Raw genomic sequence first — 20,771 nt, 5'->3', positions numbered from 1 at the left:
TTAATCCCAGCGCTTGGGAGGCATAGTCAGGTGGATTTCTGAGTTCAAGGCCAGCCTGGTCTCCAGAGTGAGTTCCAGGACAGCCAGGGCTACACAGAGAAACCCTGTCTGGAAAAAACCAAAACCCAAAAAAATAAAAAAATAATAAAATAATAAAAAAATAAAAAATAAATAAAGACAAGACTTGTTTAAATAGATTAATGCCATCTAAAATGTTTCCTTCACAGAGCATTAAAGCTTTCCCTAGTTCTTAACAGCTAGAGAAAACAAATTTTAAAGGAAAACAACAGATGTTTCCAAAGCTGATGTTTACAAATCCAAACACTGGAAGAGCCCACCTATGATGGTTCCAAAATACAAGATAAATAAGGGAAAGTGAATGCACCATCTATAGGATTCTTAAGCATCACCAACTGTGACATGCATCTTCTCCCACTATAATAACACTATAGAACATACCTCCAATCCATTTTCTCCACCAAGAAGGCGCATATAAGGAAACCAGTACGGTTGAAGCCATGGGTGCAGTGAACACCTAGAAGAGAAAGTAACTGTGTTAAACTGAATCACTTCAAATGTCACATACTTTTAAAATGACAACTTGCCTTTAAAACATTTCAATTATTTAAGTACACTACATATTCATACATTTTAAAAACTCAAAATAGTCCTTATAACTTAATAGTTTGTCAATTTAGGTTGCTTAGAATCTAACAGAGCACTAGATAGAAATTCAAAAATAATACTCTGGTTTATTGGTTTAAACTCTCTACTGTCTAAAATTTGTCGTTAAAATTTTTGAAGATTTTGAGTTTCAAACACACAACTCAGAAAGGAAAGATACACAAATACAAGACACCTATATTCCAGAAACTTTAGTCTAGCTTTTTCAGCCTTCCTTACAATCAGTGTGAAATACAGTCAAACTATATTGGAAAAGAAAGTCTAAACCAGACTGGGGGAAAAAAAGTGTATATAAAATCATCCGCCAGGCAGTGGTAGTACACGCCTGTAATCCCAGCACTCTGGGAGGCAGAGGCAGGCGGATTTCTGAGTTCGAGACCAGCCAGGTCTACAGAGTGAATTCCAGGACTGCCAAGGCTACACAGAGAAACCGCATCTCGAAAAAACCAAATCCAAAAAACAAAAAAAAAACAAACAAAAAAAAAATCATCCAAGAATTGACATTAGTTGACTGTAATCAACTAAGTATGGCTCACAGGGAATAGTATTATCTAAAAGGATGAGGAGATGTGGCCTTTTAGAGTAGGTGTGTCACCAGGGGTGGCCTCTGAGGTTTCAGAAGGTCAAGCAGGCCCAGTGTCTCTCTCTGTTGCCAGATGCAGACCTCTCAGCTCCTCCAGCACCGTGTCTGCCTGCATGCCGCCATGCTTCCCCCATGACAATAATGGACTAAACCAAAATGTTTTCCTTTATAATAGAGTTGCCACGGTCATAGTGTCTCTTAACAGCAATAGAACACTAAGATTGCTGTAGATAACTGATTGACTAATTGGTGTGTGCTATTTTGAAAGTGTTTTACAAACCAACTGAGTATATCTTCACATAGGGCTTATACTATAAATTTTTACAAGAAACGTGGAAAAAAATAAATTTATTTTTCTTAAACCTTCCTTCAGAATATATTCAAAATCACCTTTCTGGGCATGGTGATACACCCTGTAATCAAAGCATTAGGAAATATAAGGAGGCAAATCAGAAGTTCAAGGTCATCTTCAGCTACACAGCAAGCAAGGCTACAGGAGGCCCTGTCTCAAAAGGCAAGAAAGGGGGTGGAAAGAGAGGGAGAGAGAGAGAGCGCACGCGAGTGAAAGGGGGGAAGGGAACGGAGGCACCATTGGACAGTTTTGAGTGTTCATCCCACTTTTCATGCCAACACTTGAGGCAGGGAAAATCCGAGTGTGATGCCACTCCAGGATATATGACCACATCTATTAGCACAAAACAAAATACACGCGTTTTTAAAACAGCAATTAAAAGTTCTATGGATATTACTAACATAAACATTACTGCCAGATCAACCCAAAATGAACTCTCCCAGAAATCAGGTGTGGTACCCTACACCAATAATCTGACTATTCAGGAGAATGGAGCAGGAGTTTGGTGAACATGAGGCCAGTCTAAGGCACAAAGCCACATCCTAATTTTAAAGATGTTGAAAAGATGGCTGAGCAGGAAAAGGTGTTTGCCACAAAGGCTGTCAGCTGGAGTTTAGTCTCCATAATCCACATGGTAGGAGGAGAGAACCAACCCCTGAAAATACCCTCTGACCCCCACATACTTGCTATGGCACATGTGCACGCCCTCGCTCGCATGCACACACACACACACACAGTATAAAAGCATGCGCAACAACTATGGTAGGCTCCTTAGGCACTGAGTTCAGCCTCCAGCATTATAGTGCATTCTCAAAATCCCAGTCCTCAGGAGACAGAAGCAAATGATCCTGAGTTCCAGGCCAGTATAGGTCTCCAAAGAGCCTGTCTCAAAAACCTGAATAAAGCAGGATCATTTTCATCTCATTTCTACATGTAAGATTTCTCTAAAAAAGTGCTTTTCTTACCTAAAATGACTATTAGTTGAGCAAAATCAATCATTTCTACCCCCACAGCATAATCACTAATATTAATAAAAATTTTATATGAATAATTCTCAATAAATAAGCATACGAAAGTATTGCTAGTAAAAATATGTTCAAATGTAAAAACAGTGATCAGAAAGCACATTTGACAAGCTATAAATCAATCAGTGACATAGAATGCCCTAAGAAAGTAAATGCCAAATGCAGTTCAACCAAACCCCCTGAGGCCAGACAGATGTCCCACCAGGTCAGAGGGTAAGAGCGCTTGGCTGCAAACCGGGCTGTCTATCAGTGCCTACAGCCAGCCTTTTTATTTAGAGACAGGGTCTCTTTATGTAGACTTAGCAGGCCAAGAATTGCTATGTAAATCAGGTTCACCTCAAATGATAGGGACTGCCCTGCTTCTGCCTCCTGAATGCTGGCACAGAATTAAAGTAGCACAACACCATACCCAGTCTAACAATGCCTTTCTAAAGTTAGCCCCTCAAAACACAATCTAACAATATTTACATACGAAGTTTTGTTATTGTATCTTGTCTCTCTAGTTTTCTCTTTTTTTCAAGCTAATTTAAAAGTTTCTCGGTGAAACAAGTCATTTTCTTGAAAAATATTCTACGCCCTAAATTTCTCTGCTTGCTTTCCCATGGTATTAATCATAGCTTATACACATTATTTGAGAGCAGAGTGGTTTAATGCCTTGAAGGGTTTTCCTTCCATTTTTGAAAATTTATTTTGGGGATAGAATTCACATCTAAACATGTTCTATGTTAATGTTTTGTATAAACCTAGCCTGAAAGTAGTATTCTGTCCCACATACTAATTGCATGGTAATTACAGAAACCCAAATGCCTTGACCACTAGACACACTACAACAGTGAAATGACATGACACCTGTGATCCCTTTAACATACAAAATGGTGGGGAAGATGAGTCAGTCAGAAAGCTCCTGCCACACAGGCGTGAGTTCAGATCCCAGCACTAGTGTAAAAGCTCAGTACAGCATACGCCTCTAACCCCAGCACAGGGATACAAACAGGCAGATCCCTGCTCAGTGGCCAGCTACACCAGCCAAAGTGAAGTGTTACAGGCTAGTAAGAGACCTCGTGTGCTGGCCTGTACAAATACACACATTCATATAACATGTACATATGATACACACCAATTAACTAATTAATTAAAACTAGTAACAAAAATAAGTACTAAAAGTGAGTGGAAAGATGAAATATCAGCAAAACAATATTACTGAGTGTAAAGGGTTTCATTTCATTTACATATGGGGCTTTATTTTACTTATGTTTGCGAATTTCTATAACAAAAACAAACAAAAATAAAAAACGGGCCTGTCCTAAGGAAACCAACCTACCGATAAGTTCAGGCGGGCTTCTTTCATTAAACCTCTCACACAGGCGAATGAATGTCTCAGTGTTCTCAGTAGTGGGGCATTCACCATGTCTGAGAACACAAAAAGAAGTTGCTTTGAAAAGAGATTCAATCTTCATTGAAAGCTTTCACTCTCAGTAACTTACATCTTACCCTTTACACTGAAGTTTGATATACTTGATTCCTTCTTTTTCTATGTCATTTCTGTCATAGAACCTTGAAGTATTTGTCAGATCCACCAACAAGCTCATTTTAACCTTAAAAAAAAAAAAAAAACAGATTTTCTAGTTACTACAGTTATTCCAAACAAGATGAGTAAGAGTCAAGCCTAGCGCGCATCCCTCCCACGGAGAGCTACTATATACTCACTGCTACCAAACACTGACAATGAACAGCACCTTCTAAACTAAGAATCCAAGCATTTCAGACATAGATCTAAGCAGGCACTGTGAAATAACCCTAAGCTGAGGAGGACAGAAAGTATAAGCAAAACAGAGTCCCACTCTCAACATTCCAAATGTGAATTCAAAAAGTAAAACATGGCCACACTTCTATCTCTGGTACATATCTCAGATATTGATTAGATAAATCTATCTTCAGAGGCCTGAAGCTTAGAAGCAGACCACATTATTCTAAAAGAGCCCACCTCTAGCCCCAAGCACACATCACCCCAGGTGAAACTACCACAACCCCTATCTATATCTATTATTCATTATACTATATCTCAGCCTTAAAATATGTAGAAGCCATTTATGCCACAAATGTGTTCCTTTTCTACTTAATTAATTCTTCTATGTTATGAAAATACACTAATGTCTAGAGCTACATTCCCTTTAAAGAATCACAGTAAAGAACAAAAGCAGAAGCCAAGTGTGGTAACACACACCTTCAATCCCAGCACTCGTGAGCCAGGGGTAGGCGGACCTCGAGGCTAGCCTAGTCTACAGAGCAAGTTCTAGGACAGCCCTCGCTACACGGTGGGCTGAGGGGGTGAAAACAGACTCTTAGGCAATTCTTTGTGCAATTGCCAAGCTGAGGAGATGGCTCAGAGGGCAGAGAGCTTGCTATGCACGCGTGAGAACCTGAGTTCGGATCCCTAGCACCCACTTCAGAAGGCAGGTGTGGGCACACACCTGTGATCCCCGGCTGGGAGTGGAGACAGGACGATCCTCGCTCGGGGCTTGGTTGTCCAGCTAAGTCTAGCCAAAGCAGCAAGCTCCAGGTCAGTGAAGGACCTTGTCTCAAAAAAATAAGTTGGAGACTGACAGAGGAAGACATCAGAATGAACCTCTGCCCTCCGCACGTATATCTCTCTTCCTGGATATCAGAAAGAAACAAGATAAGGGTGTGAAAGTAAATTAAAATCCTAACTTCATTTTCAATAAAACTGAGAGGCATATATAATCTAATTTTTTTTTAAATGTAGTTCCAAAGCCTAGTACACGAGATGTACACACAGGAGAAACAGGATTTCAAAGTCATCCTCAGCTATATAGCAACTCTAGGCACAGACTGAGCCACATGAGCTCCTGTCCAAAAAATCCACAAAATAAAAAAAAATGAATAGAGGGGAAAGAGAAAGAGAAGAAATTTATTCTGGAACTGAACTCCAGAAAAAGTTCACATATCCTCCACAATATTCTATTGTATATAAACTGTAAGAATAGCAAGGAAACTGAAACTGGATTGAGTAACCTACCCTTTGGTACAAATCTAAGAGTGTAAGTCCACCATCAGACAAACAGAAACACAAAGCCACCTGATCACTTTATCAGATGCAGAAAAGGCTTTTGACAAACTCCAACATTCCTTCAAGATAAAAGCACAGGAGAGACAGGTGATAAAAGGGACATGCAGACCCCAGCACTAAGGCAGAGGCAGGCAAATCTCTAAATTCAAGGTCAGCCTAGTCAATAAGAGTTCCAGATGGGTCAGGAACACACAAAGAAACCCAGTCTAGAGGATATTTTAAAAAAGTAAGCCAACAACCAACATGAACATAAACAGAAACTCAAAACACTTCCTCTAAAACCAGGAACAAGACAAGGACATTCACTCTCTCCACACCTATTCCATATAGCACTGGAAAGTCTTTTCTAAAGCAGTAAGACCATTGATGGAGATCCAGGGGATAACTCATGGAAATGGAGAAATAAGATATCCTTATTTGCAGAAGATAGGATTTAATATATAAAAATCCTGAAGACTCTACCAGGAAACTTTCACTGCTGAAAAACACTTTTTTTCCCCCAAGATAGAGTTTCTCTGTGTAGCCCTGGCTGTCCCGGAACTCATTCTGTAGACCAGGCTGGCCTCAAACTCAGAAATCCGCCTGTCTCTGCCTCCCAAGTGCTGGAATTAAAGGCACGTGCCACCACTGCCCAGCAGAAAAACACTTTCAGCAAAGTAGAATTATACAAAATTAACTCACCAAAAAAAAATCCGTAACCTTCCTATATACAAATGGCAGGTATACTGAGAAATTAGGAAAACAGTACATTTCACAGTAGCTTCAAAATGTGTGTGTGTGTGTCTGTCTGTCTATGTATGCACACACGCACACACACACAAACACACACAAACCAAGCAAGTGAAAAACTTGACCAATTAAAATTTTATGACACTGCGGTGGTGCCTACCTTTAATCCCACACTTGGGAGGCAGAGGCAGGTGGATTTCTGAGTTCAAGGCCATCCTGGTCTACAGAGTGAGTTCCAGGACAGCCAGCCAGGGATATAGAAAAAGCATGTCTCAAAAAAAAAAAAAAATTATGACACTAAAAAAAAAATGAGGAAAACATCAGAAGAAAGAAAAATCTCCTGAGTTCATGGATCAGAAGAATTAATATTAGGAAAGTGGTCATCCTACCAAAAGCAGTCTACATAGTCAATGCAATCCCCACCAAAATTCCAACACAACTTTTCACAGAAATTGAAAAAACAATCTTCAATTTCATTTGGAAACATACACGTGCAAACATATACAAATGAAAAAACAAAGAAAAAGAAAAGAAACGGATTAACTAAAACAATCCTAAATAAAAGCACTCCTGGAGTTACCACTATCCTCTACCTCAAACTGTACTACAGAGCTACTGTAATAAAAACAGCATGGGTATTGGCATAAAAACAGACACATTGAACAATGGAATTAAACACCCAGACATATTGCTACACACCAATGGGAATCTGATTTTTTTTTTTTAACAAAAAGCCAAAAATATACAAAGGAGAAAAAAACAGCAGCCATCATCAACAAATGATGCTGGTCAAACTGTACAGCCATGCATAAAAGAATGCAAATAGATTCACATAAAAGAATGCAAATAGATTCATACCTATTACACTGCACAAAACTCAACTCAAAATGGATAAAGACTTCTACATAGACCTTATACCCTAAATCTAATAGAAGAAAAAGTAGGAAATTGTCCTGAACTCATTTACACAGAAAAGAATTTTCTTACAGGACACCAAGAGCACAGGCACTAAAAATAACAACTAATAAATGGGACCTGATGAAGCTGAAAAGCTCTGTGTGGCAAAGAATACTATCATTCAGGACAGAGTAGTAGGCTACGGAACAGGAAAAGATCTTCAACAATTAAACATCTGAGAGAGGATTCATGTCTAGAATACATGAAGAACTTCAAAAAACTGAACATCAAGAAAATAATCAATTAAAAATGAGATACAGAATTAAGTATTAAGTTCTCAAAAGATAAAATAAGAATGGCTGAGAAACAGTAAAAGAAATGTTCAACATCCTTAGTCACTAGAGAAACGCAAATTAAAATGACTTTGCTTACACCCATCAGGATGGCCAAGAGCAATAAAACAAATGCTGGTGAGGACAAGGGAAAGGGGCATACTTATTCACTGCTGCGGTAACGCAGACTCCAACAGCCACTGTAGAAAGCAGGGGGGCAATTCCTCGGGAATCTGGAAATCGCTCTACCTTAAGACCCATACTACTTGTAAGCATATGACTGAAGAACTTCGCATCCTATTACAGAGATTTACTCATCCATGTTCAATTCTGTTCTATTCATAAATAGCCATAAATTGAAAATAGCCTAGATATCCATCAACTGATAAATGAATCATGAAAATATGGTACAATTATACAATGGAATGTTATTCAGCTATTTAAAAAATGAAATTGCTGGGAGGCAGAGGCAGGCAGATTCCTGAGTTCGAGGCCAGCCTGGTCTACAGAGTGAGTTCCAGGACAGCCAGGGCTACAAAGAGAAACCCTGTCTCAAAAAAAACAAATCCAAAAAAAAAAAAAAAAAAATGAAATTGGATGAAACTAGAATAACTCAACATGAGTGAGGTAACCCAGACCCAAAAGGACAACTCTTGTATGTTATTCTCTTATAACATGGTTATTTGTTTAAAGCTTTCAATAGGTTTGTTACAGTCTGAATAACCACAGAGATTAGGTACCAGTGAGAAGAGACCCTCCCAAAGAAGGGGAAATAGAATATAGTTATGAAGAAATAAAAGAGAAACTAGAACAGGAGAATTATATGGGGAGGTGGAGGGAAGAAAAGAGAAAAGAAGAAATATAGGGAGAGACAACTAACACTAAAGGCTATTTCAAAAATCATATGGAACCTAGTACTGTAGAAGCATCCAAAAATATACACATATATGAAAGGAATCTATCAATGAAAAATCTCATTTCAAAAACAAAAAGGTGAAGAGTATCTGAGGACCATACCCAAGACTGTCTCCTAGCCTCTGTGCCCATGTACACACATATACCCCTCACTTACAGAGAAGCCAAGAACAAAACCAAGAGGGGAGTACTACAGGCGTAGCAAAGGGCTTTGCGTCTTACCTTCAGACTCTTTAGGTAATTTGAAAGCATACTGGGATGGAACCGGTTTTCTTCAGCAACTTGACTATCATATCTTGGCCCCAGCATCGTCTTCAGAGGTAAGAATCTTCCTAAACGTTAAGGTAGATAATAATTTTCATTATTTAAAGGACTTATCCTCTGTAATTTGCTATGCCAAAACTGCCTTCTTAAAATAATAAAGCACGGTCTAACCTATCTCAGGCTGGCCTCAGACTCAATGTGTACTTGAGGATGACCTTAAATTACTAATTCTCAGTGGGGCAGTGGTGATGCACACCTTTCTGGCACTCAGGAGGCAAACAGATTTCTGAGTTCAAGGCCAATCTGGTCTACAGAGCTAGTTCCAGGACAGCAAGTACTATACAGAGAAACCCTGACTAGAAAAAAAAAAAAAATCTGATTCTTTTGTGCCACCATGACTAGTTGTATGTAGTACTAGGTATGGAACCCAGGGCTTCCTGATGGTGAGTACATCATACTAATGGGCCACATCCCACTCTCACTTTGTTAATAGCTTAAAAGGAAAAACAAAATTAAAAATACAACTACCCCTAATATACTTCTAAACAGTACTTTAAAAGACTACTTTAAAACACAGACTACTCTGAGTTAATTCTAAAATTTGATGATATGAACAAAGGAAAATTACCAATAAATGTAACTTCCATAAAGAATCTAAACTTGGGGCTGAAGAGATGGCTTAGCTGTTAAGAGCACTCATTGTTTTCTCAGGCAATCTGAGTTCAATTCCCAGCACCCATATGGTGGTTCACAGGCGCATGTGACTCCAGTTCCAACGATCGGATCCCTTCTTCTGGCCTCCACAAACTCCTGCACACACGTGGTGCACATAAACTTACACAGGCTTACACACATACACATAAATAAAACATAAAGAAATTTTTTTAAGAACCTAAACGTTAAACCACTAGTCATCTGTAAGCACTAACTCAATAAAACTCACCAGCTCCCCAGCCGGGGTCTGGCGGCACCCTTATTTCTTGTCTACTGACATTCCCCTATCTTGGGTGAGTAAACATTTGTCTATATCTTCCCACAAGTGTCTCACATAACATGGCAATCTCCCAAAAGCTGGAATTATGCATGCCGACACATCCAGTTTAACTCACTTATTTAAGTTTCTAATTGGTATTTGAGGATTTCCTTCTTTGTTGTTGTTTTATTTGTCATAATTTGAAGCAGAATCTACCAAGCTTAGATTCAAACTTGCTACGTAGTTGGGGATAACCCTGAACTCTTGGCTCTCCTACCTCAGTTTTCAGAATACTGGGGTCACTGGTATACCCCAACAGAACTGGTCTTCATGCAATGCTAGGACTTTATGCATACTAGGTGAGTACTCTTATCTACTACCTCCCCAGTACTAGTCATATGTGGGGGTTGTTAAATATATGCATTTTTGAAGCTTACCCACATCTCAGGGAAGATCATGGGGAAGCTGTTATCATGATAAGATGATATTAACCAAAATCACTTGCTAAAGACATATGGTTTTTTTGGTGCCTTTAAAAAAAAAAAAAACTGTATAAGCCCAGGGAAATCGCTTTAAATAGCATTTTTTTAAATGCCTATTAGTCATGGTTTAGACTTTTACTTGACTTTTTAAGACAGTGTCTCATAATGTAGACTATGCTACAACTATATAGATAAGGTGGCTTTAAACAGGCAATGATTCTCCTGCCTCATTTATGGAGTTCTGGAACTGGCTCTGTAGACCAGGCTGGCCTTGAACTCAGAGATCAGTACCCAGTGCTGGAATTACATTACAATTGATTTGTAGGTCTTAAATCTCTCCCAACTTCCAGTGTTGAAGATTTATTCCGTAATGTAGCAGTGTTCACAGACACAGCATCTGGGAGGTGATTGGATAATGAGGACTCTTCATCAACAGATTCACTCATCCCTAGATTCATAACTTACTGAGTTACTAGGCAGTAGTAGAAACACTAGCAGAAGCTGTCTAGGCGGAGGTAATTCCTGGTTGAAGCATATCCTTAAAGGCTATAACTTGATTTTAGACTCTTCCTCTTTACTTTCTGACCACCAAGAAGATAAGTGTGTTCTACCATATCCTCTTTCATGATGTTCTGATTTATCAAAAGGCCCTGTAACCACAGGCTCCAACTTCTCATTATGAACCAAAACCAGGTTCTCTCCTCACTTGGCATGGTAGTACCAACACTGAGGACAGAGGAAAGAATGGCAGAAGCTCGAGGCCAGCATGGCTATACAGCAAGAACCTATCTTCAAAAACAACAAATAAATAAGTAATCACACACACACACACACACACACACACACACCCTCTTTTGTGGTACTATGGACTATATTTAGGACTGCATGCATATTAGTGAGGTGCTCCAACAGTGAGCTGCATTCCCCAACCCTTTCTGGTTTTGTTTTTAATTTTGAGACAGGGTTATTACGCTGCTCAGGCTAGCCTTGAACATGTGATCAGCTTCCTGGTCTACACTGTGAGTCTGAAGCCAGCATGGGCTATGAGCCCTTGCTTCAAAAGAAGAGCCTTTAGGAGTGAGGCACATGGGCCTCCTCCCTACCTGAAGAGCTACTGGCAGCTCTTTATGCTGAGTAAAGGAGAATCACTGTTCTTAGGACTGTGGACTATGCTTCAGGGGACTGCCCCACATCCATTTGTATATGCAAAACATAAGCTGGATTCAGTGGGCTACTTAAAAAAAAAAAAACATGCTAAGTTCAAGGTAGGTCATAAGGACAAAATGAGAAATTGGGGGACAAATGTGATAGAAATGTCATATGCATGTATAAAATTCTCAAATGTATTATTACTGTAAGTCCACAGATCTGGTCAGGATGGTAGTACATGCCTTTTATTCCAGTACTCAGAAGGCAGAGAGTAGCAATTTCTAAGTGTTCAAGGCCAGCCCAGTCTATATTCTAGGCCACCCAGGACTATATAGTAAAAGACAGTCTCAGTGAGAGGGTGGGGGCACTATTCCAATTGAAATAATGAGAGCAATAGTGTACTCACATATATAAAATAAATAAATCTTGAAAAAAAATGAATACCAATGTTGAACTAGGCATGGTGATGCACACCTCTAATCCAGCACTTAGGAGGCAGAGGCAGGCAGATCGCAGTGAGCTCAAGGCCAGCCTCCTCTTGTGTTGACAGTTTCAAGCTAGCCAGAGCTACTTCAAAATAAAATTAAATCAGGCTGGAAAAACAGCTCAGGAATTCCAAGTACTTGCAGCTCTTGCAGATAACAGATGTTCAAATCCAAAATGGTTTTTAATAATATGCACATCTAGATTTAAAGAAAAAAAACAAAAAACAACAACAACATAGACGTAGAAGTGGGACTATGACAGTGAAAGGGAGACAAGACAGAGTAGCACATGATCAGTGCACATGATCAAAATACATCCTATAAGAAGCAAAGTGGTAGATGACAATTATCCTAGAACTTGAGAGGGAAGAGGCAGGAGGATCACTCATTCACAAGATTGAGTCTGAGCTACACAGCAGAGGTCCATGCCAGCTTAGACAAATAGTAAAAGCCTGCCTCAAGACATAAGTGATCAATTAATTAGCTAATGAATTAATGATAAAATTAACTAGATAAAATGTAACCTGACAAACTATAAATTCAATTCCTAGACCCACAGGGTGAAAGGGGAGAATCAACTCTTCAGAAGTTGTACTCTGACCTCTATATCCATGTCCGAGTATAGATATGTGCACGTGCATGCACACACACAATAAACAATATAAAGAAACTGATAGATAAGTAACTCCAGCACACAAAGACAAATTCAATAGGTTACTTACAAAGTGTCAGAGAAAAGAGTTTCAGAGGGAGTGGAATGTAAATGGGGGAATATGGTCAAAATACATTACATACATGAATGAAACTGCCAAAGAATAAACTAAAAAGTGTTTTTTTAAAGATTTATTCATTTATTCATTTATATGTAAGTACACTGTAGCTGTCTTCAGACACTCCAGAAGAGGGCATCAGATCTCATTACAGATGGTTGTGAGCCACCATATGGTTGCTGGGATTTGAACTCAGGACCTTCGGAAGAGCAGTCAGTGCTCTTAACCGCTGAGCCATCTCTCCAGCCCCTAAAAAGTATTTTTAAAAGGTGATGATTTGGTGCTGGAGAGATGGTCTACATGTAATGGCACTTGCTAAGCAAGCCTAGAAAACTGACTCAAAATTGCCCTGCTACCTAAATACCTTGGCACATACATGTCGCACACACACACAACATGAACACACACAATAACTAGTGTATATCTAACTAGTCAATTCTTAAAAAGATGTTACATGGGCACAGCCTGGGTAACCATACACAACAATACCTTGTCTCAAAAAAGAAAAAAAGAAGAATTCACAAATTCAAAGCTAATCTAGACCAAGCTCCTCACTCCAAAACAAAAAGGCTCAGGCTGGGGAAATGGCTCAGTGGATAAGGATCCTTGTTGTACATGCATAAGGACCTTAGTTCAAATCCCTAGAATTCACATTTTCAAAAACTCAGGGGTGGTATCATAATGCTGAGAAAGTAAAGACAAAGGAGCTCTGGGATCTGCTGGCTCCCAACCTAACTCCCAGTGCAGGAAAAGACCCTTTCTTTCTCAAAGACATTCAACTTTCCCTCCAGCCTCTGAGCACAGACCTAGACAGGCCCGTCACACACAGGCCCGTCACACACAGGCCCGTCACACACAGGCCCATCACACACAAGCCCGTCACACACAGGCACATACAGAGAGAAAGCAAGCAAGAGAGAGGGGAAGGGGAGGGAGAGGGAGAGAAAAGTACATACACACAAATAAATAAAGGAAGGAAATACAGATCATAAGTATAATTGGTAAGTGTGAGGTTCTAAATCCAATCCCAGCATCACTAATAAATATTTCTTACAAGATTCACAATAGATGATCAACTTGACAGAAGATAATACAGCTATCAAAAATAGCATTATAACCGAAAATACATATAAGTATGCTGAGAATAAAAAAGGTTTCCCTCTGAATACTGAAGATACAATTAGCATATCAAATGATTCCCATGAAGAAGGAAGAAGAGGGCCCTAATCCTGGAAAGGCTTGATCCAGCATTATAGGGGAGTACCAGGACAGAGAAAAGGGAGGGGGAAAGATAGGAGAATGGATGGAGAGAAGAGGACTTATGGGACATATAAGGGGGAGCTGGGGGGCGGGGAGGAACTGGGAAAGGGGAAAGCTTTTGAATTGTAAACAAAGAATATAGAAAACAAAAATATATTTTTTTAAAAAAAAAGGTTTCCTTTTCTTTTCTTTTTTAAATTTCCTGGTAATACAACTTGTTTAAATTATCTTTCTCTTTTATTCAAGGGATTGAGTGTCTTTAAAGCTTTCTTATTTTTCAGACAGGGTCTCCTTATGTAACACAAAATGATCCTGCCTCCGTCTCCTAAATGCTAGAATTATAGGTATATACTACCATACCTGGCTTTAAATTATCTTTTTTCCCCCTTTGAAACAAAGTCTTACCCTATATCCCAGGCTGGCCTTCAGCTCACACAAATACTAAATGCTGGGGTTACATACATATGCCACCATCTCTGCTTAAAATCTTTCAAATCACTTTCATTAATTGTCTATATAGCTTTATTGACTGAGGATTTCATATAAAATCTTAAGGAATACTTACAAAATACAAAATAGAAGAATCAACGTGAGCAAGTACAGTATCTCTGCTTCTAACAATTACATATACTGCTAGGCAATACTGTAAAATATACACATAAAATCTTTCCATCATTTAAAAAAAAAACAGTAAGTTGCAAGTTAGTTAAAACGTTTACTTTTTCTTCTTTTTCTAATTTTGAGGCATGGTCCCATTATGCAGCTCAGCTGTCTGGAACTCACTACCTAGACCAAGCTGGCCTCAAACTCACTAGACTCAGCAGTCTCTGCCTCCCTATGCTGGCATTAAAGGTCTGTCCCAGCACACCCTGCAAATGTGAAACTGTTAGGAGAATGAAAAGGCAAGCTACAGAATGGAGTTGGCAAAGGCGCTACTCTACCAACTCAAACTCCATTAAACAGTGGGTCCTAGGGAGGAGAGGCATATTTGTTCTCGGAAGCAGAAGCAGGATCAGGAGTTAAAGGTGAGCCTCAAACTACTTTGGCCATAGTTCAAGGCCAGCCATTCAAACACACAAAGTGAGTATATGATGTTTGTATTTATTTAAAAATGAATGCCATCAATGACAGAAAGCAGATCAACAGCTCTCTGGGAAAGAAAAGAGTACAGAAGTTTCATACAACAATGCATATTATGTGGAAGCCGTCATAATATTTTTCCCTATGTCTACATGTTGAAACAGTCTCTAGGCAGCCACACAGTGGGTGATGAGAAAAAAACTGTATTTAAAGTGAAGTATTTTAGGTAAACTGGATGGAACATATACCAAGAGCATGAGATTTAAATGTATATGGGCTTCATGTTTAAACTCCCTTTTTTGAAGGTTTATGCACATGTGTGTGTGTGATAATTATGAGTATAGTCCACGTGTGTGCAGGAACGGGAAGGAGCCAGAGGAGGAAATCAGATGTCCTGGAAGTGGTGTTGCCCGTGGTTGCGAGCCACTCTTCGTGGGTAGAGGGAACTGAACTCGTGTTCTCTGGAACAGCACCACTGAGACAACTCTCAAGCTCCTAAAACTCATGTTTAAAGCTAGCCATCTCACTTGACCATGACTTGGTGTTAGCATGGCCTGGGCTGGCGATGACCTGTAGCACCAGAGCCTGGGGGTCCTTGTTAGTCTTAGAATGTCACCACTCCCATTTATCTGTCATCACATAATTGGTGTTGACTGGAATTTCCTGACATGGGTACAAGTGTTATCTTTTCCACGAAACTTAAGCAAAGCAACATAAATAAAGAGCTGAGGGGAGCAGCAGGAAATTTTGAAATTTTCAAACTTTGCCATTTTGAAGATGGCAAAAATTCTAAGACTCCCAAAATTTAATACAAATGCCAAATGATGCCAGAAAAGATACCCAGTTACCAACACATTCTGACCCCATAGCACAACTGTTTCTTCCTGTATGTGCTGAAATCTTCACATAAGCCCCATCCTAAAACCCCCTGCTTTGTGTTACCCAGAACAGTTTTTAAAAAAAGTTAACAGTTTAATATACAGATTTTAGCTCAAGAGTTAAGAGAAAGAGAGTCACTCAGAGTAGACAACCAGAAAGCAAGGGTGTGCGCTTCTAAAAGCGTGTGGGTACCAGCTCCTCAACGGAGAGCTCATTGTATTTTGCCTGGTGTTCAAACAGCTAAAAAGGGAGAGGAAACGCTACGGCTGAGTTAGAACTCCGATGCAGAGGCTTAGCGGATCTCTGTAAACAGCTGCCCGATAATTACTCTATTAGCTGAGTAAATCCAGTGTAAACAGTACGTGTATTCCTTCCTCAATTTTATCACAAAAATGCTTTTGGCTCCTAAGTCCAGCCGACAGAATTCCTAATTGCTATCTAACCCGGTTGTTGAAACTGTGGAGTCTGGACCTTTAAGGTTACCATGTGCGATGTCGCCACAAATTCAGAGAACTGTGCCTCAGTTATTTCATGTGTATTCCCTGGAATATATGTGTGTGGTCCAAAACTATCAAACTGTACACTTTTAAGTCACTGCCTTTTAGCCAAGCAGTGACGTTAGCCTATAATCCCAGGTACTTTGGAAACTCGGCATAGAAGCTCGCAAGTTCGGGGATGAGGCTACTCGATGTCAAACTCAAGACAGCAACATTCCGCAAAAGTCAATTTAATAACAACCAAAAATTCCCCGCTTCCCACCGCACTTCTCATTAAGCTTTCCTCAATCTCAAGGCTCACACCCAGCTACTCTCTTTCCAAGAACAAGTCTCGCCAAGACAGCGAGACCCAGTCTCAAAAATATCACAAAGAGGTTTCACAAACTTTAAGCTCCAGAAGCCTGTAGTCCACCTCCCGTCCTCACTCCTCCGCCTTGCGGAGTCCCGGCGGGCGGCCACCAAGCGCGCGGTTCCCCAGGCCCGGCCAGCGCAGGGGGACTCGAACCCTCCCGCAGCCCCCTCCCGGGTACCTGCCACCGGCTGGCCGCGCCGCGGACAGTTCAGCCACCGCGGCGGGATCTTGTTGTAAGCCATGTCTATGCCGCCTCGCCGACAGCTCCTTAGCAAGCCAGCCCGGACCCCAACGGCAGCAGCTCCACCCGGGTCCTCAGCGGCGCGCCACTTTCATTCAGGTTCGACTCCACGGCTCCCGGCGAGCCCACAATGCACTGCGACTTCCGCCCCAAAGGGCCCGCCCCCTTTCTTCCGAGGTCAGCGAACTGGAAGCTCCGCCCAAATGAGGAGGGGAAGCTGCTGAGAACTAGAGGGACGGTTCATCTGGCCACGCCCCCTTCAGACACGCCCCCTGGTTCTCAGGGCCCGGCCTCTGCCACGCCCCACCCGTTTTGCCTTTGTGAGTGCTCTGAGGACTAGTTTCTCTTTTTTCCATCTAAACAAGCCAAACCCCCATAGAGGAAGAAATCCAAGCTTCTTTCCACCTGTGGACTGACCTGCTACATTCAAAAGGGTGCTTCACAGATGAAAAGTGTTTTTCCAAATATCATAGCTCAAATTGATGTCTCTGCTGGACCCGGGTCATTTGAGAATCCTCTTACCTACATCAAAAAGTCCGGAAAGCCAGAGTCTAGGTTATTACAAATGAGTTTGGTTTTTTGGCGAAGAGTAGGGGACGTGCTGCTGACAACCAATGAAACATCAAAAATCAGTTCCAGAAGCCTTTGGTGGTTTGATGTGGTTTTTTGTTTGTTTGTTTTGTTGCTGGTTTTCATCTTTTTTTCCCTCTCTCTCACAAGCATATTTAGAGTTTTTGAAAGTCTCTGTCTCGCCGGGCGGGCATGGCACATGCCTTTAATCCCAGCACTTGGGAGGCAGAGGCAGGAGGATTTCTGAGTTCGAGACCAGCCTGGTCTACAGAGTGAGTTCCAGGACAGCCAGGGCTATACAGAGAAACCCTGTCTCCAAAAAAAAAAAAAAAAAAAAAATCCAAAAAACACACCAACAACAAAAAAAAAAAAAGATAATGGACTGAACCTCTGAACCTGTAAGCCAGCTATAATTAAATGTTGTCCTGATCATGCTGTCTCTTCGCAGCAATGGAACCCCAAACTATGACACTAATTGATGGGGGAGGGGAGGGCCAAGCCATTATTAATTCGATGGGTCAGTGGTTCTCAACCTTCCTAATCCTGAGACTCTTTTCATACAACTCATGTTTTGTTGCCACTTCATAACTTAATTTTACTACTGTTAGGAATTGTAATGTAATTAGGAGCTGCAACCAGGAGGTTGAGAACCAAAAACCAACTGGCTGTCCTGGAACTCACTCTGTAGACCAGGCTGGCCTCGAACTCAGAAATTTGCCTGCCTCTACCTCCCAAGTGCTGGGATTAAAAGCGTGTACCATCACTGCCCCCCCTTTTTTTCTAATATTGGCCAAAAATCCTACATGTGCTTCCCCTCATTACAGAGACAATCTCATTCTCTCTGTAAAGCCCCATCATACGACAGGTCCTTCAGAACGGGCAACATTCCCGCCAAGCTGAAACACTCACACAAAGTGTGAGACCTTTGACCCTCAGGAGGTAAACAAAGAAGCGTCTGAAAACAGAAAATTGGAAGATTCCTGAGAGCTGTTACCCACCAGGTATACAAAGGAGTAAGTCACTGCTGGAAGATAGGACGCAAAGAGATAGTCAAAGACAGAGCTGCCTATGAGCTGCATAGAAAACTCGGGGGTTGTAGATTTTCTGAATCACCACCCACATTGGAGTAGGTTTTCTAGCCTTGCAGCCACTTTTGAGTTATGCCGGCTCTTTGTCCGTAACTCCTGACCCACACTTCTGTTAGTTATCTCACTAAAAACCTCATTGGCTCCCCAAGCTGGAAAGAAGTGTACTCACTACTCAGTCGTGGGCTCCCTTTGGAGGGTAAGAAATACATGTGTGGTGTCTGTCACACAACATCCCATGACCCATCAAGGTGCTTGCCAGCGCTCACAGCCTACCTTACCCATAATGCTGCGGGCGGTCTTGCTGCCATCCTGCTGCTCCCCAGCGTCCCCTTCCCAGCAACTGCCACTGCTTCAGGATTGCCTGCTTTGTTTGTTTTCTCTGCCCTAGGCTTCCTCCAAGCAGTTCTTGCGGGGTTGTACTCATTCACTATGCCCTTTTCGTTCAGTTAAGGATCCAGCCATGAAATGGTGACACCTATATTCACAATAGGTCTTTCTACCTCAGTTAACAGGATTTAGAAAGTCTGTCATAGCCCTGCCTATAAGCCAACCTAATCTATACCATTCCTCTTTGAGGGGCCCTTCTCAAGTGATCCTAGGTAAGATCAAGTTTACAAGACCAGTAAGCATCACAGTGGCAAGTAGGCTACAATGTAACAGTTTGCTACAATGTAACAGTTTATCTTTACGCGCACTGATTCTCTGAACTGCCCACTGAGCTGTAGGAATGGTTCCTCTGGTAAGACTCAAGCCTGACAGTAGAAGTGGAGAATAACTCCAAAAATGATCCTCTGACTTCCATACTTGTGCCATGGCATTTACATATCTAAATCCAGGCACTCATACAGACATACTTAAAACAAATCTTTTTGTTTAAAAAAAAATCATCTGTGTGTAAAGATTCACATCTTTAATCCTAAACTTAGGAAACGGAGACAAACAGAGCTCTTAAGTTTGAGGGCAGCCTGGCCTACATGTAGAGTTCCAGACTAGCCAGGATTCCATAGTGGAGACTCTGTTTCCAAATAAGTTTGGGTTTTTTTAAACACTTTATTGATTTGTCATTTCTCATTATGGACCCTGTCCCACTCATCTCCCTGTCCCCTCAAATCTACCCTCCACCATTGGAACCTCTGGCCAAAAGAGAACACACACAAGCAAAATAAAACAAAGCATAGAAAACATCTCACGGTGGAAGCTGTTCTGTCACAGTGTGTCCCACAGTCTATCCCTCTGTCCACACATCTTCACTTGCAGATGTTCACTGCAGTGACTCATTGGTTTAGTTTGAGATCTCTGGCTTCAGTGACACTGTCAATATTGGTTTCTCCTCCTGCCTATTCTGTTGTCGTCCTATGTCATGGAGATCCTGCAGATCCAAAAGATTGAACTTTTTATGTGCCCCAACATTTCACAGATGATGTAGATTTTGGGGTGGGCCAACTCAAAGCCCTGGATCCCGATCTCCCACAAGATATTCCTTAGCCCCACCACCAGGGCAAGCTCTCCAGCACTGCTCCAGCGAGGCCACCTAATGCCACCATCAGCAGAAGGCAAGGTTAGCTCCTCTACACTCATGTCCTCAGGGCCAGCTCACTCACACACACACACACACACACACACACACCTGCAGATCCAGCTCCGCTGTGCTGCCTAGACAGGGCACAGGACACAGGGCCCACGCTCCTGCAAAGTCCGGCATGTCTGTGGAAGGGACAGCATGACACTGTTTTCTGCCCCTGGAGCAGAGTGTTGAAGTGTAGCTGTCCAGTAGCCATGGAGAGCTGGGCCACCTGAAAGTGAGTCTGGAAATGAAAAAGACTGGGGGAGGGGAGGGAGAAAAGGATGAAGCCAAGCCAAAAGTTTCTGATCAAGGCCCAAAGTTTAATATTTAGCACTGTATTTACGTAGGGAGAGCCCACAGACTTGTCCTTTGTTTAAGCTGGATTATGTTGCAAAGCAAACGTAGCAGACAGTCTGCTCCTGTAGGAAAGTGCAGGAGCAGCGAGGCTCCACTCTAGGTTTGCTAGGTCGGTAGACGCAAAGCAAGCTCAGCAGGTCGTCTGCTCCTGTAGG

At 41.3% G+C, this 20,771-nt stretch overlaps 1 protein-coding gene across 4 annotated transcripts in view; it reads right to left on the bottom strand.

The window, feature by feature from the left end:
- Window positions 1-17,176, bottom strand: part of Rngtt (RNA guanylyltransferase and 5'-phosphatase) — a 228,913-nt gene extending 211,737 nt beyond the window's left edge. For 3 of the 4 annotated variants that reach the window (XM_052176203.1, XM_052176206.1, XM_052176204.1), the window contains exons 1-5: window positions 16,975-17,176; window positions 8,828-8,937; window positions 4,136-4,239; window positions 3,966-4,054; window positions 460-535 (exon numbers count right to left, since the gene is read on the bottom strand). In XM_052176203.1, coding sequence (XP_052032163.1) covers window positions 460-535; window positions 3,966-4,054; window positions 4,136-4,239; window positions 8,828-8,937; window positions 16,975-17,038 — 443 coding nt within the window. In that variant the 5' untranslated portion in view covers window positions 17,039-17,176. Of the gene's footprint in view, window positions 1-459; window positions 536-3,965; window positions 4,055-4,135; window positions 4,240-5,115; window positions 5,252-8,827; window positions 8,938-16,974 lie in introns of those variants that run through there. The other variant, XM_052176205.1, reaches the window with a different exon arrangement.
- Between the last annotated feature and the right edge of the window lie 3,595 nt (window positions 17,177-20,771).

Source organism: Apodemus sylvaticus, chromosome 3, assembly GCF_947179515.1.
Source record: "Apodemus sylvaticus chromosome 3, mApoSyl1.1, whole genome shotgun sequence".
NCBI classification, from domain to species: Eukaryota; Metazoa; Chordata; class Mammalia; order Rodentia; family Muridae; genus Apodemus; species Apodemus sylvaticus.
Note: the sequence above shows the minus strand (reverse complement) of the source record. Positions and strands in the feature narration are given on the sequence as shown.